Genomic DNA, 15,257 nt, shown 5'->3' on the forward strand with positions numbered 1-15,257 from the left:
TGCTTCCCCAGACGGCGCGCAGGATGGGGCGGCAGTCTCGGAGGCTGCGACGTGTGTCATGATAGCTGTGACGGCGGGTGCGTACGGCTGCTTCTATCTCTGCGGCGATGCACCGCCTCGTGTTGCGTTGGATTTCCATCCAACTCCTCTCCCCACCCCCACCCGAGGCGTGCGTGTGCGGCGGTGTGCGGTGGCTCGCACACGACACCTTGTGTTTCCATCGCATGTTGCGTCGCTCGCTGCAGTTGGTGCTCTGAGCGTTTTCTTCCCCCTTCTCGCAGTCTTTTTACCCCTTGCTTTCATACTCCACAGAGAAAAACCGCTCCCGTCTTGCAGCCGGGGCGTGCCTGCGCTGCCCACCCCGCACCCATTTCCTTTCCTGCCGTTGTGCGTTCTGCACATCGTTACTCATGTACACCGACTACGCACTGCTACTCAACACGGTGCTCAGCGAATGTGGCTGTGCCGACCCGTCATTGCAGCACACGGCCGAGACGGTTCCTCTGGTCTACCGCACACTGGCAGAGCACAACTACTACCTCCTGTACGTCGTCTCCGTTGTCAAGGCCCTCCTGCACGAGGACGATGCGGCATTCGCGCATCTGGCACGTGCGCAGGCGCAGCGACAGGAGGTAGCCGCAGAGACCTTGCCGACACCGGCGCCGCATGTGAGGTCTGTTTCTTCCTCTCCTATCCCACCCCTCGCGCCGTCCGACAGCCTCGACATGCACCTCACCATCATCGGTGGGGGCACGTGCTGTGAACTGATGCTGCGGCTGATCTGTGGTCATGGCTGTGCTGGCGGCGGCCGTGGGACTGGGATCTTGTGCGGTACGGCTACTCGAGATCCACTAGTGCATCCATCGCACATCACTGTCATCACACGGCAACCAGAGCGTCTGGCACGCTACGCGGATCTGGGAGTACATTGCCTCGCTCGTCATCACGGTCGACAGGCAGTGGAGCGCAGCGACGTGGTGGTGCTGGCCTGCCCTCCAGCGCAGCTACAGGAAATTGCGCGAGACCTCTTTACCTCCGCGGCGATGGAGACGGCCGCGAGCGCGGGGTCTTCTCAAAAAAAGCCGGCAACAACAGCGTCATCGCCATCGCTGCCGTCTGGAGCTGCTGCGACGCCCTTGCTGAGGTCGAATGCTGTGCTGCTGTTCTGCATGGCCGGCTTGCCGGTGCGCAAGGTGGCACAGGCGTTTCAGCACTCCTCGCTCAATCTGATCTTTATGCCGTCACTCCACACGTTCAGCACGCTCTCCCCGTGCGCCGCACCGTCGTGTGATGGCGACGAGCCGTCCACGGCCGTCTCTTGCTCTGCGTATTCACCAACAAGGGGGGTGCCGCTGCCGACCAAAATGCCGCGGACCCCGGCGCAGTGCGACAAGTCCCTTGAGGAGCATTCTATCGAAGGCGCAGGGGAATGCTTTACGGCCGCCATGGCCGCGTACCGCAGCGCGCGACTTTCCGAGATGCACTCCTCGACGTCATTTCTGCGTCCTGCAGTGCTGCAGCAAGCCGCAACGAGCGCTGCTGCTGGGGCGGCAACGGCGCCCGAGGCCACCCGCTCGCGGGTACCGCCCCTGCCTGGCGGCACGCTGTATCCGACTGCCGCCGCGCCACCCAGACTCACCGACTTCACCGCCGGACGACACCCTTCCACGTGTCCCACCCTGGCAGAATACCTGGATCTCTGGCGCGTGGTGAAGGCGTACGTGCAGGCGACCTTTGCAGAGGAGGCGCTGAAGCTTGCTCGGGCTCGCAGCAGTGCTGGTGGTGGCCCCCAGCAACGTTGCAGCAACACTGGGACAGGCGACAGCTACGGCGGTCTTGTGAGTGTTGTGCTGCCAGACACGACATCGAAGCGCCGCCGCGAGTCAGAACCTGGTAAAGTCGAGGCCGAGCTGCTGCCTGCCCTGGTACTCCTACCAGCTGCGCAGACGAGGGTATTATGGGACGCGTGGTGGGGCAACAGTGGGCGCGGCGGTCTTTTATTCAGGGGCGCTGCCGCGCCGCCACTGCCACCTTCCGTGACAGGCGTGACGGGTATGTGGCTGTGCCGCGTCTACACGAGCGCGGCTTCCCTCAAAACCAGCCTTGACGACCAGTTCCGTCACCTTCTCGGTGCCTGCACGCGGTGATACTGCCGCCCTGATGAGGCGACCTGCATGATGGGAGGAGGGAGGGTTTGGCGTGGCGTGACATGATCGTGCCACACCACCGAATGACCTTTTTGTTCTTGCGGGAGAAGCGGGGTGTGCGCCCGACGGCGGATGCCGCCCCACCGCTTCACCGCCTCCGTACCGCTTCCCATCTCTTCCTCCGCCTTCTGCCATTTTCTTTGACGAGCTCCTCGGCGTTTTGTGTTTTTATGCTTTCTTATGTTCGATGTACACAACTTGTGGCACACTCACGCTTGCCCGGCACTGCTTCCCCCTTCTTGTCTTGATGGTGTCGTGCTCGTGGTGCTCCTCGCCGTTTTCGTTGTCCTCATCTCGCTGTGAGCCGTCCAGAGCGGTGGTGAGGTGTGGTGGTGTCTGAGAGAGGGACACATCGTCATGTCTGGCGGTTGCGGCCCGCCGATCATCACCGCCGCTGTCACTCGCCCTTTCTTTCCGGGACTGCTCTTGAGCGGCATTCAGCACAAAACCCATGCGCTCGATTCTTCACTCACGACGCGTGCTCACATGCTCCCGTGCCTTGGGCTTCCCACACCTGGTCGTCCTCTTCGACGCTCCGGGCGAGAAGAGGGGGGGGGGAGGTGCGTGGCGGGGCGGCGAAGCACAGCCGCACTCTGTTGGCGTCCAACTTGCCAGTAGCGTTTCGGCGCGCATGCGGCACCCTATCGTCTCCATGCACACGCGTGTGCCGCTTATCTCACCCTCTACCGCACCTCCACTGCTCTGACGACCACTCCCACAAATACGCCCCCCTACGCACGCACAGGGCGAGACGCGCAGACCCAGACACCCACCGCGACACAAGTCGACCCCCGTCCGATCCGCCCTGGTCTGTGCTTTACTTGTGCCTCCCTCCCCGCCTTCTGCCGTTTCGTTTTGTGTTTGCCGGGTTTGGCCGCTGTCATGTCCTCGCTGATCCGATGCACCGATGACCTCCTCCATCAGAAGGCCGTGCAGTCGTCGCACTACGAGCGGCTGGAGCGTCAGCTGTTGGACGGAGAGCGGTGCCGCCGTGCTGCCGTCTTGGCGCTGCGGCAGCGAGTCGCAGATGTGAAGCGGCGCGGCAAGGACGTTGTCGACCTACGCCGCGAGAACCACCAACTGGCGGATCAACTCGCCCAGCACGCGCTTCAGCTTGCCGCGCTGCAGTGCCGCAACACCGAGTCGAAGAAGAGAGAGAGCGCTGCGATGGAGCAACTCGAGGATGGCATACGAGGCTTTTCGGGCCATCCAGCACGCATTGTCCTTCTTGTGCAGGCCCTGCAGGCTCAGAGGCAGCTGCACTGCGCAGGGAGGCGCTTCTCGAAACAGCTCCAGATGCTCTGGGGCTTACTGTGCGTGCGCAGGCGGGCGCTGATTTTTGTGGCGCATTCAACACGGGTGCTCAGCGCGCACGCCGCCTTGCATGTGCGGCTGACGAGTGCGCTACGCGACCGCGTGACGCGGTGTTCGGAGATGCGTGAGACGGCTGACCGCCGCACAGAAATCGCAACAGCTGCGCGTGTGGACCGCGTCATGTCAGACCAGCAGACGGCGGAGCGAATGCTTCTCACTGTACGGGCTGAAGCGGGCCTTCTGAGCGTGTACGCTGAGGCTCTGGATGGCGCTTGCGGAGCAGCCAAGGAGGAGGTTGCCGCCCTTTCAACCGAGATCGACAAGTGTGATGAGGGGTTGTCGGCGATGCGTAGGACGCTGCAAGAGGAGGAGGCGGGGGTGGCCGAGGCGAAACGCTCTTTGGCAGCACAGAAGACAGCGCACGCGGAGGCGTCGACGTTGCACGAGATGCAACTGGCGCGGGCTACAGAAGAGCTCTCCGCTGCGACAGCCGACGAGGAGGCAGCCAACTCACGCGGAGCGGAGCTGCAGCGCTCGGCGCAGGTCACTAAGCAGGACACTGAGCCTCTTGCGCGCCGAGTGTACGCCTTGGCATTTCTCCTCCTTCTCTGCGAACAGGAACAGCTCCGGCTCTCACGGCAGTGTGCTGCGCAGGCGGAGGAGAAGGCGAAGGCCGAGCTGGAGCTTGCGCAACTGCGCACATGGCATGAAGAGCGGCTGGAGCGGCTGCGTGCTTCACGAGCAGCGGCAGCGAACCATGCAGCCCGAGATGCGCTGCTGTCGAAGGAGGCGCACGACCGCAAAGCCACGCTGGATCTCGAGAGGGATGAGTGGAGACTGCTGTACGCGCAGTTGGTGCGCGACGCCTGTCGTGCAAGAGCTCAGGCCTCTGCCGCTGCGGCCACCGCGCAAGTCGCCGAAAGGTCGCGACGTGCGTCGGTGGCTGGCGGAAGAGAGGAAGTGGAGCGAGTGCCGAGTGCGCGGCCTCCACGACGCAAGCGAGTGCGTGTGGAGGGGCAGTCATACGTCACCGCAACGGCCGCGTCGCGTCGACAACGGGCTGCGCTGGAGGCGGTGGACGCTTTGAATCTGACATCGTCACAGCACAGCACCATTGGCTACCGCACGACCACGTCCGCGTATGGGGAGGCGGCAGCGGCAGAGTTGGCGGCACAGCGGCACAGAAGCGGCGCTGCACACTTGATGGCCAACATCCACGCAACACCACTGCCCCAATCCACGGCCTCGTCTACCCTGCGCCCGTCGTACCGGCTTACTTCCGTGAAGCCTGCTGCAGTGGCAAAGAAGCCGACACGAGCGCCGCCAGCGGTTCCAGAGTTGCCGAACCCTGTGTCTGATAAGAAACGAAAGGCTAATGGAAGAGTCGCAGCTGCCGCTGGTGCTGTGCAGCACACTCCAACAACGGCAGCGGCGCACGCATCGGCCATTTCGCCATTCACTTCCGCAGTGAGCGAAGAGTCCTCGCACTCGAGCTTCTCCTTGGTGAGGAACCGAAAGAGTGCTGCCGCCGAGGCCGACTCCGGGAGCGACAGCTCCGACGTCCGACTGTACTCTCCATCCCCCTCCCCGCGATGCCCGCCTGGAAGACACGCAGCTGCTGTTCCACTAATTGCCGCTGCGCACCCTCTTCCCAGGCCTGTTCCTCGACAGGGATGTGACGAGGCTGCCTTGGTAACCGCCCAGCACGTCTCTGGCAGCGCTTTGGCTTCTGCGCTGGCTGCCTGCACACCGCGCAGCACCGCCATCGGAGGTAATGGCAACCGCACATCTTCCCATCCTCCTCGTTTTCCGTCCCATTTCACGGGGAACTTCGCGGCACTACCTGGCGTGCGCGGCGGGACGCGGCTGCCCCACAAGTCGAAGGCGGTGCGGTTACCAATGCGCCGTGCGCCATTTCTGGCGGCAGCTGCCGCGGACGTCGGTGAGGACCTCTTCGCGGACATGTTCTTGTGAACCCCTTCTCCTTACCTCACACGCGCCGTGAAGCGCTGGCGTGCGTGTGGGCAGTTTGGTGGTTTCTATAGGCCAGTATTGCTCCCATCCGCATATTCGATAGTGTAGCGAGTCGCCGTCACCGCTGTCACGTCTTCTCTCTTTTCCTCATTCAGTTTTCACTCTGCTGTCCTCTGCTACACACGCTTCCCGAACTTCTCGCTGTCTTATAAATATATCTTCGGCTCTCGTGCATACTGCTCTGTGCGTCATTGGTGCCTGCTTGCGTGTGTGTGTGTGCGCGCTCTCTCGCAAAGGTACATGTGCCTGCAGTGCCTTGAAACTTGACCGTGCAGATACGCGCACAGGCACGCACACGCACTGCAGCATCGAGTTCTTCATCCACCCACACACACACAGTGTTTTCCGTGCCCGCCTCTGGCAGCACGAGATGCCCACGCACCAGCGAAATCCCTCACGGCGCAACCTCAAGAGGATACGCGGCCCTTTTTCGTCTTGTTGGGCGAGGCACATGAGCGGTGGACAATGGGGGCTGTGATGTGTCGTTTCGTGGCACCCACCATTGCTCGCCTGAATGGGCGCGGTATTGGGCCGTTCCTGGTCATCTTCTCATGACCAACGCAAGGCACACACCGTGTCTTCAACGGGAGCCTGCGTTGCCCGACACGCCTCTCCGTCTCTGAGCGGCTCCTCCGGTCCCCCCCTTCAGGCATATGCTCGGCATCCTCTCTTACGTCGTCTCTTGCTCTCCGCCCCCTCTCTCCCTTCTGCGCCTTCGCCTGGTCATGGTTCGCCGCGGCGACAATGAAACAAAACGACCCCTCTTCAAAAATGTCAAACGACATGTGCACGACCACGACGACCACCACCGCCGCTACATCGACAGCATAACACAGAAGCTTGCTTCCGGGAGCGGGCAGAGCTTCCCCCTCCATTTTCTTGATACATGCATACGTGGGCACTCCCCGACGCGCGACGCATACGTTTTGACTTCACGGGCAGGGCGGGACGCGCGTCTCACCATTCACGCAGTCCTCTGTTTCGTGGTGTTCGCGTGTTATCGTTGTGGCAATTCGCTCGCGCAGAGGCTGCGGCTGACATCGTCAGCCGGCGGCACACTGTCGCACATACGTTCACGTTGTTGTTCGGTGGGGGGAGGTCAGCCCCGTTACACAGCGTCGCACGCTTTTTTTCTTGCACATTTTGATATATACCGCTGTGCGTGTACGTGCGTGTACGTGTACGTGCGTGTACGTGTACGTGCGTGTACGTACCTGTGTGCATGTACACAGGTGAATCTGCTCTTCTTCCCTTTGTTATTTTCTTTGCTCGCTTATCTCTCTCCTGTCGTGCGGTACGGCAAGCGCGCGGTCATTTGTTGGCGCGTGCGTTGTTTTTGCGCTCGTGCTCCCCCTGTCGTGCGTGCTGGTGTTGGGAGGGCTGCGTTCCCGGCTCACTCAGCGCTGGGCTTATCCCCCTCGCGCGTCGTTGCCGTCACCTTTCATTCCCCGCTTGTGACACGCACGTTTCCCCACCATGTCGGCGCCTTTTTCGTCCGCAAGTCCGTCTTTGTCGCCGTCGGTGGCAACGAAGCGCGTGATTGCGTCTCCGCGCACCGCACATGACCTCACCATGCGGTTGGGCAGTGACGGCTTGCACGCTAGTCGCTCTGGTTTGGCGTCCCCGCTGACGGAGCTGCTTGCGTCTTCCCCTTCACGTCTGCTGCCGCTCTCCACTGATGTCGCTCTCTCACCAAGTAACTGGGCTGGCCGAGGGAGCGGCGGTGCTGCATTGCTGCTGCAACCGGCGCGCGAGCAGGCGAGGGTGCCAGGGGCACCTGACATCACTCCCACGGCCCCGTCACGTCAAACGCGCCGGGGTAGCAGCCTAGGGCGTAGTTCGCCGTTTCAAGCGCCGCTGCAGCGAGAGGGAGGATCTCTGGCAACCGACGGCACCTTTGACTCGCAGCCACCGTCTTCTGGGGAGCGGAATTCTTTCCTGACGGTGCCGCAGACGAACACCGGAAAAGGTGTTCCGCCTCCGAAGCGAGGTATACCGGTGCTCTCGGGAGCACTGTCGACCCCTTCATCCTCCTCACAGACGTTTCCGCGCACGTCCCTTCTCGCCACCCTCAACAGCGGCGGCACACGCGACGACGGTGCGCTGGTGCAGCACACACTCACGAAGTTGCCGACGAGCGCAGTCACGGGAGATAAAGCGCCGCGCGAGTGCGACACCTCACTCGTCGGCCGCACCTTGCACGAGAGCCCGCTGGGCATGACAGGTGGCGCTGGGACGGCGAGTCGCACTCTGGAAACATATGCCCTTCCTAATGCGCTTGTCGGCGGGGGATCCTCGAACTGCACGACACCGCACTCGCTCTCCACAACGATGGTGAGCCCGCACGGCCGCTCGACCTTCGCTGCATCGATCTTGACGACGTGCCCGCAGCCGACGACGGGGAACGGAAATGCGAGTGCGGGCGGTCCCGCTGGGCTTAGCGCCAATCTGAACGGCGCGTGCGCTTTCACACCTAGTAGCCTCTCGCAAGATGGCAACGGAGGGCAGTACCGGGCGCCACGCCTGGCGAGCCATCTGTTCCTCGAGGATGGATTCATTCCAGATATGGCGTTGCCACCTGCGACACTGCAGAGCCCGGCGGTGCCGGACGGGCAACAGCGCTTGGGTTGGAGCGGCGGCAGCGGCCATCTCAGCGTCACCGCCCTGGACCAGTCGCGAACGCCGCTGTGCTCTGCGGAGCGCCGGGTAAGCTTATGTGACGAGGGCAGTGCCCTCGCTGCTGTCTCCCTGTCCGCCGACGCGTCGAGACCGACGGCGGCAAACTTTGTGAAGGGTGAGCTCATTGGGAAAGGCAGCTATGGCGCTGTGTACCGGGGGATGCAGCGCAGCAACAACAGAATTATAGCAATGAAGGAGATTCGGCTGCCTGGCGTAGTGGAGCAGCAGCTGCGGCAGTCCGAAAAGCTGGCGGCTACGGCGGCGTTGCCTGCGGGTGTGTCGTCGTCTCCGGTGCTGCCGGCGTCGAATTCAGCCAAGGGAGAGAGCGCGTTGGCGAAGGAGGTGGCGGCTATCAAACGTGAGCTGACGCTTCTCAAGCAGCTGAACCACCCGAACATTGTCCGCTACCTGAACGACGAGGTCGTCGACGGCACGCTGCGCATATACATGGACTACGTCTCGGGCGGCAGCGTGACGGCCGCGCTCAGGTCGTACGGCAGCTTTGAGGAGCCGCAGGCGGCCGCGCTGTGTTTTCAGCTGCTGCAGGGGCTCGCCCACATGCACCGCCGTGGCATCATTCACCGGGATTTGAAGGGTGACAACTTGCTGTTGGAGACGTCGAGTCAGCTCAAAATTGCGGATCTGGGCACTGCCAAGAGCATCTGCTCGTCGGCGACGATGACGACAAATATCGTCGGAACGGCGTACTTTATGGCTCCGGAAGTACTGCAGCCGAGCAGCGCCACGGTAGGGACGGCGGCGGATATCTGGTCCGTTGCCTGCTGCGTGATCGAGATGCTGACGGGCAAGCCACCGCTCTCTGACCTGCCGAATCAGTTCACGGTGATGATGGCGATTGGTGGCTCGGCCACGGTGCCTCTCGACAAGTACATTCCAGCTGACAACACGTGGTCCAGTGAGGTGCTCGACTTCATATCGCAATGCCTGCGCGTAAATCCGGCACAGAGGCCCACGGCGGTGGAGCTGCTGCAGCACAGCTGGTTCGCGAAGCTTCTGAACGTGACGCACATGCCATCTATGTCGACGCCGGCGACGCTCACCTCCTTTGTGACCCCCACCGCCCCGTCTGTTGAGCGCCCCCTCACCTTATTACCACAGCGACACATGGTGTCCCCAATATGCTCGCCTAACTTGACCGCGGCGCTCACACCAGGCTACGGTGGGCTACAGTATAGCGCCGGCCAACCGGAAAGTCGTAATAGCAGCCGCGCCAGCAGCCGCACCAGCAGGGAGCGCAAAGGGAAGCGGGACAAGCGGGCCTCAGCGCGGCGCCACACACGCTACTCGCCCAGCGGCGTCACGAGCGTGGGATCGCGCCACTCACAAGAAAGTTCTCAGGCGAGCACGCCGCAGTACAGCAGCAGCACTCGTACTCGCGACGGATCAGCGCAGAGCGCTTCCTTGACGCGGTCACACAGCCATCCGGATAGGCAGCACGGCTCCAACTCGAGGCGCAAGGTTTATGCGCAAATTCCGGGTCAGGGACTTCTCAAGGACGACTCTCGGCAAAGCTCCAGCAGCGAGTACACGATGCAGCACCACACGTGCACCACCGGTAGTGGTGGGGGCGGTGACGGCGGCGGGGATAACAAAAACAGAAGTGCCTTCCTCCCTGCCATCACGCACAACGGAAACGTAGCACTATCGCCGTGCGGCTACTCCCTCGACGTCTTGCGTAGCAACCGATCGCTGAGAAACAGCGGAAGCTCGCGCGAGCCGACGAAGGCTTACTCGTACACCACCGATATGGAGAACAGGAACCGCGACTTGCTGCACCTCGGCCAATGCCTAAGCGACCATCAGCAGCCCTTCTCCCGCGACTTGGCCGACTCGTCTGTGCAGTACGGAAGCGTCACCAAGGCCGGTGTGGATAGCGGATTGAGCGCCCGTGGTGCTGGGAGCCACAGCATGATCGACGACCTGGAAGGCTCCGGTCAGCGGACGCTGCCCCCCAACATCTCCGCACTCCCCTCGACCTCGTGCAAGAACACGCGCACCAGCGAGTGAGCTAGTTAAAACACCTGTCTCTCCATGGCACCGAATGTGTGCGTCTGTGTGTGTGTGTGCTTGGATGTGCTGTCAACGCGCTGGCTGACTTTGGCTGCTCTCCGGGCGTCATACCACGCAGGGGGCCGTTCTTGCGTATCTGCGTACTGCGGCGAAGGCTCGCCATCGGCAATGAGCGCGCACGTCCGGCAAACTGCCCTCTGCCCCACGACCTCCCCCATGCAGCCGCACACGCGCACACGCACATTCGCCTCTTCATCCGCTTCCCATAGCGAGCCAACGAGGCTCTGTGGCGGACTCAAAGCTATTTTCTTTCCTTCGCGCTCTCTGTAAGGGGACTTCATCCGCACCCGTTTCGTGTTCTTGTACAGTTCTTCTCCAGACGGCCAGAGCCGAGGAAGCGTACCGGCATCGGGCGCCAGTGCTCATGCTCGTGCATCGTATACACCACGCGATGCTCCCTGCTCCCTTGCTGTTGCTGCTCTGCTGTCACGCTGTCATTGGAACTCCCCGCTCGGGCCGTCTTTTCTATTTCGCGGCTGGCGTGCTGGCATCGGTCCCACCCCATCGAGCCGCCGCTCGCATCTCCATCACGTGAGACGGGAGAGCCGGTGGGATGGGTGGGCGCGCAGTTCGGTGCGTGCGCAACAAAGGTATACATACGTCCCCTACATGCCACCGTGAGTAAATGGGTCTCGGGGCAAACGGCGCGATCGCACACACTCGCCATGTCGGATGATGCGACTATACGTATGCTGCCGGTGGCGAGATCGATCCTCTACACTGACCCTGCCCTCTCCTCGCCGCTTCTCACTCATGCTGGCGAGGCAGAGGAAGCATTGGCGCGCTGCGTGTGTGTTGAAGCGCTGTTCTTGGCTGTGTGCCTCCCGTCCATCGTTTCATTGCCCCCCCTCGCGGGTCTGCCGTGGCCTGGCGTCTGTGCCTCTCACGTGTGCAACAGGAGAGGAGCAGACGATATCGCCCGCTTATCTTTGCTGCGCGCGCGCCTCTCCCGTCACCCCCCTTTGTGTGGTGTGGGTGTCTGTCTGCTCCCTCACCCCTCCGCTAGGTGTGTCTGCATGCGTGTCTGCGCGTGCACTGGTCTGGTCTCGTCTCCCTACATCACCGCCTCACGCACTCGCCCACTCGCTGCGGTCGTCACGCCCGCCTCCTCCTCCCTTGTGCGGGGAAAGGCGGCATCGGCCACTTTCGGCTCTGTCATTGCGGCTTCTGCTTGTCCCTGCCCGATGACGAGGCAGTGTGAGGGGGAGGAAGGGGCGCACGTCAGTGTGTGGCATCCAGGGTCCACTACCCACATGCTGTGTGGGGGTAGGCCAGGCAGCCCCCGCCGCCCCTTACCCCTGCCAATGCCGAGCCGCCGCTTCCGGTGGTGACGGGGTCAGGCGCCGATAGCGTAGGGTGCGGTGAGGTCCTGGATGGCGCCGCGTCGGAGCGGCCCGTCACGGTGGGCACGTCTGCGCCATCCGTGCGGCGGGCAGAGTGCCGGCGTGACTGGAAGGCATCTGACCGGGCCCCCACACGGCCCGCTGGTGGTGAGGCGCCTGGGCCACCCCGAGGAGGACGCGCCACGTGGCGGCCGGCACAATGGGGTGCGGTGGGAGTGGGGGAGCGGCTGTGAGGGGACATGCGAGGCGTGTAGTGCGTAGAGGGTGACGCAGGGACCGTGCTCAGGTGACCGAGTCGGCGCACTGCTGGAGCCTGCGCCCTTCGCTGCTTCGCACCACGCGATGGGGGGGGGGAGCCTGTGACGGCGCGGGGGAGGGACGTCGAGCAGAGTTTGAGCGCGTACTGCACGGCCGCCCCGGTGCACGTGGAAGTCAACGTCTACTTGGCTGCATCGGTTTCTGTTTCTTTTGTGTTTATGCGGTACCGCACCATTCTGCGCACCATCACCGACATGAGCACGCGCGTCCCGCTTCCTCTTTTCTTGTTGTGACGCCGTATTGGTGATGCCGTGGCGGGTGCCTTCTCTGTTCATGTGCGAATTATGGATTCACATATACGTCCACACAGCACAGACAACACACACATATATATATGTAGATATATGTATCGAGAGGATTACGTGGAGTGAGAGACGGCGATGATCGTAGTGATGGTGATGGGTGCTTTGTCGCATCCCCCTCCCTCTGCACGTTCCTTTCTGTGGTGTGTGTATGTGTGTTGTTTCTCTGACGTATGTGCGTGTTCACCATCGTGTGCCGTGTCCTCGCCGTCTGCGGGGTAGCTTTGCGTTCTTGTCGGCCCTGTTGTTGTGATGTCGTGCCACTGTATGCGGTGACAACAGCCGGTGCGCGAGAGGGAAAGAAAAGCTTCTAGGAAGTAGTGCCGCAACGTGAGCAAGAAGGAAAAGAGAACCCACACGTGATGTGGTGTGCGTGCGTGCGGGCCAACACTCGGATCCACACGGACGGACTGACATGGACGGGACGACATGGGCGGGCTGACATCCCTTTGAGAGTCTGTACTCACGATCTTCTAGTCAACGCAAGCGTCAGAGGGCGAAGAAAGCGGGGGACGGGGGTGTTGGTCTTTGGCGTAGGCCAGGGCCTTATTGTGCCGCCGCCTCTCCTCCCTCTCCGCCTCAGCTCTCTTCCACCTGCTGCTGGATCATCTCTCCACTGTCTGAGGGCCTTTCCACCTCACCTGTGCCTCTGCTCATCCGCCTTCCCGCACGTACTAAGAGCCACACGAACGCACGCACCCACACCGGCGTGTGTCCCATTCCTGCTTCCCTCTTGAGTCCGATGTACAATCCGGCGCTACCCAACCACTACCGCGACGTCGTCTTTACGTCGTATGTCCGCCGGCGCCAACGCGAGGAGGCGGCGGCCGCACAGAAGCAGCGGCAGCCGAACGCGCTCGCCTCGGCGCTGTCTGCGTCGTCGCACGTCGCACCGCCCATGGCATCTGCGAGCGCGCCACTGCTGGGCCTTTCGGCAGAGGAACTTCACCAGCACCGTATCAAGGAGAGTGCTGCCCTCGGCATCCAGCGGGCGGTGATGATGGAGAAGGAGGCCCTCGAGGTGGAGCACAAGAAGCGCAAGCTCGAGGGAAGCGATGCCCGATCTCGCATCAGCAGTCGCCTCGACAAACTCAAAGCGTTGGCGGCGAAGTCAAAGGCGGTGACAGGTGTGTCGGTCTCCGCTGACGCTGGTGACGCTGTGTTGCAACCAGACGGCCCGACATCGCCAACGTCGTCTCAAAAAACATCGTCGTCGTCGTTCGCCGCCGAAGCAGCACCGTCTGCTCCGCTCATGTTCCAGCGCTCCTCCCTTGCGGCGGGTGGGTATGTCATGGCCGCGGCCGACCCATCCCTCCCAGGCATGCTGCTGCGCACCAGCACACGGTCTGCTGTCCAAGGAAAGCCGAGCTCTACGCTTCTCCTGCGCTTCCTTCATGATAGCCCCGTGCTGGGGTGGAGTGAAGCCGCCATCGCAGAGGCGTCTACCTTGTCCTCGGCGGAGTCGTCCCTGTGCGCACCGGTGCTGACGCAGGTGCAACAGCTATGCCGCCGGTTCGGATTTGTGCGTAGCATGGCCGCACGTGTGTATGCCGAGGATGTCGTCACCGCAGCCCTCGCACGCTCACGTTCACAGACCAGCGTGGAGACCCAAGTGCCGTCTGCCGAGGAGGTCCGGCGGGAGCAGTTGCGCGTGTGGGTGCGCTTCGACAGCGTCACGGAGGCCTTCAAGGCGGCGGAGAGTCTCGCGAAGGAGGTGTCGCCTGCCACACCGGCTGGTCGACCTGTGTTCGCGGTGGCTTTCTACCCGACTGGCCTCTACGACTCGGACGCGCTGGAGCTGCGTGAGGAGGACCTGCTGGCCCCCGCTGCGTGAAGGGGGAGAGAATGGGGCGGGAAAGACGACAGATACTGCACACAGAGAGAGAGGAAGGCGTGTGTTTGTGCCGTCTTCCCATCTTCCACCACCTCCTTGCGCGACCAGATCCCGTCGTGATACGGAGAGCACATGGCTCTCGCTCCTACTTTGGTATTCTGCACCTTTAATCGTGTCTTCTTGCCTCCCTCTCGGGCAGAAACCTACGCACCCTCTCTTGCTCCGGCGGCTTCATGGGCCCTCGCCTCTCCGTCCATGAGCGGCACCTCCACACCAACCAGCGAAGATGAGAACGAATCGTGCATGGATACCCTGGTGCCATACGCTTTTCGCCTACCTTTGCGTCACCTTCCCTCCTGCGTGATCGTTGACTTCTCGGTGGACAGCACTGGAGTTGAAACCATCGACCGCTGCCAACTGATCGTGTGCGCGCGCTTTACCGTGCGTTCTTCGCTCGCTTTTGATATTCTGATCTCCCGATGACGCAGTGCGTCTGTGTGTGTGAGGGGGAGGAAGGGGCGCACGTCAGTGTGTGGCATCCAGGGTCCACTACCCACATGCTGTGTGGGGGTAGGCCAGGCAGCCCCCGCCGCCCCTTACCCCTGCCAATGCCGAGCCGCCGCTTCCGGTGGTGACGGGGTCAGGCGCCGACAGCGTAGGGTGCGGTGAGGTCCTGGATGGCGCCGCGTCGGAGCGGCCCGTCACGGTGGGCACGTCTGCGCCATCCGTGCGGCGGGCAGAGTGCCGGCGTGACTGGAAGGCATCTGACCGGGCCCCCACACGGCCCGCTGGTGGTGAGGCGCCTGGGCCACCCCGAGGAGGACGCGCCACGTGGCGGCCGGCACAATGGGGTGCGGTGGGAGTGGGGGAGCGGCTGTGAGGGGACATGCGAGGCGTGTAGTGCGTAGAGGGTGACGCAGGGACCGTGCTCAGGTGACCGAGTCGGCGCACTGCTGGAGCCTGCGCCCTTCGCTGCTTCGCACCACGCGATGGGGGGGGGAGCCTGTGACGGCGCGGGGGAGGGACGTCGAGCAGAGTTTGAGCGCGTACTGCACGGCCGCCCCGGTGCACGTGGAAGTCAACGTCTACTTGGCTGCATCGGTTTCTGTTTCTTTTGTGTTTATGCGGTACCGCA

The 15,257-nt window shown here is 62.7% G+C and overlaps 4 protein-coding genes across 4 annotated transcripts; all 4 read left to right on the forward strand.

Moving 5' to 3' along the window:
- Positions 1–410: 410 nt before the first annotated feature.
- LMXM_14_1280 (conserved hypothetical protein) lies at positions 411–2,147 on the forward strand (the record flags this gene model as incomplete). Its single annotated transcript, XM_003873453.1, has 1 exon — positions 411–2,147. One exon carries the CDS (start codon positions 411–413, stop codon positions 2,145–2,147), a length of 1,737 nt encoding a protein of 578 aa, XP_003873502.1.
- A 942-nt stretch (positions 2,148–3,089) lies between these two features.
- On the forward strand, positions 3,090–5,495 carry LMXM_14_1290 (conserved hypothetical protein; the record flags this gene model as incomplete). The annotated part of the gene is made up of 1 exon (XM_003873454.1): positions 3,090–5,495. The coding sequence occupies one exon, from the start codon at positions 3,090–3,092 to the stop codon at positions 5,493–5,495; it is 2,406 nt and encodes an 801-aa protein (XP_003873503.1).
- A 2,625-nt stretch (positions 5,496–8,120) lies between these two features.
- On the forward strand, positions 8,121–10,262 carry LMXM_14_1300 (putative protein kinase; the record flags this gene model as incomplete). The annotated part of the gene is made up of 1 exon (XM_003873455.1): positions 8,121–10,262. The coding sequence occupies one exon, from the start codon at positions 8,121–8,123 to the stop codon at positions 10,260–10,262; it is 2,142 nt and encodes a 713-aa protein (XP_003873504.1).
- A 2,768-nt stretch (positions 10,263–13,030) lies between these two features.
- Positions 13,031–14,122, forward strand: LMXM_14_1310 (conserved hypothetical protein; the record flags this gene model as incomplete). Its single annotated transcript, XM_003873456.1, has 1 exon — positions 13,031–14,122. One exon carries the CDS (start codon positions 13,031–13,033, stop codon positions 14,120–14,122), a length of 1,092 nt encoding a protein of 363 aa, XP_003873505.1.
- Between the last annotated feature and the right edge of the window lie 1,135 nt (positions 14,123–15,257).

Source organism: Leishmania mexicana, chromosome 14, assembly GCF_000234665.1.
Source record: "Leishmania mexicana MHOM/GT/2001/U1103 complete genome, chromosome 14".
Lineage (NCBI taxonomy): Eukaryota > Euglenozoa > Kinetoplastea > Trypanosomatida > Trypanosomatidae > Leishmania > Leishmania mexicana.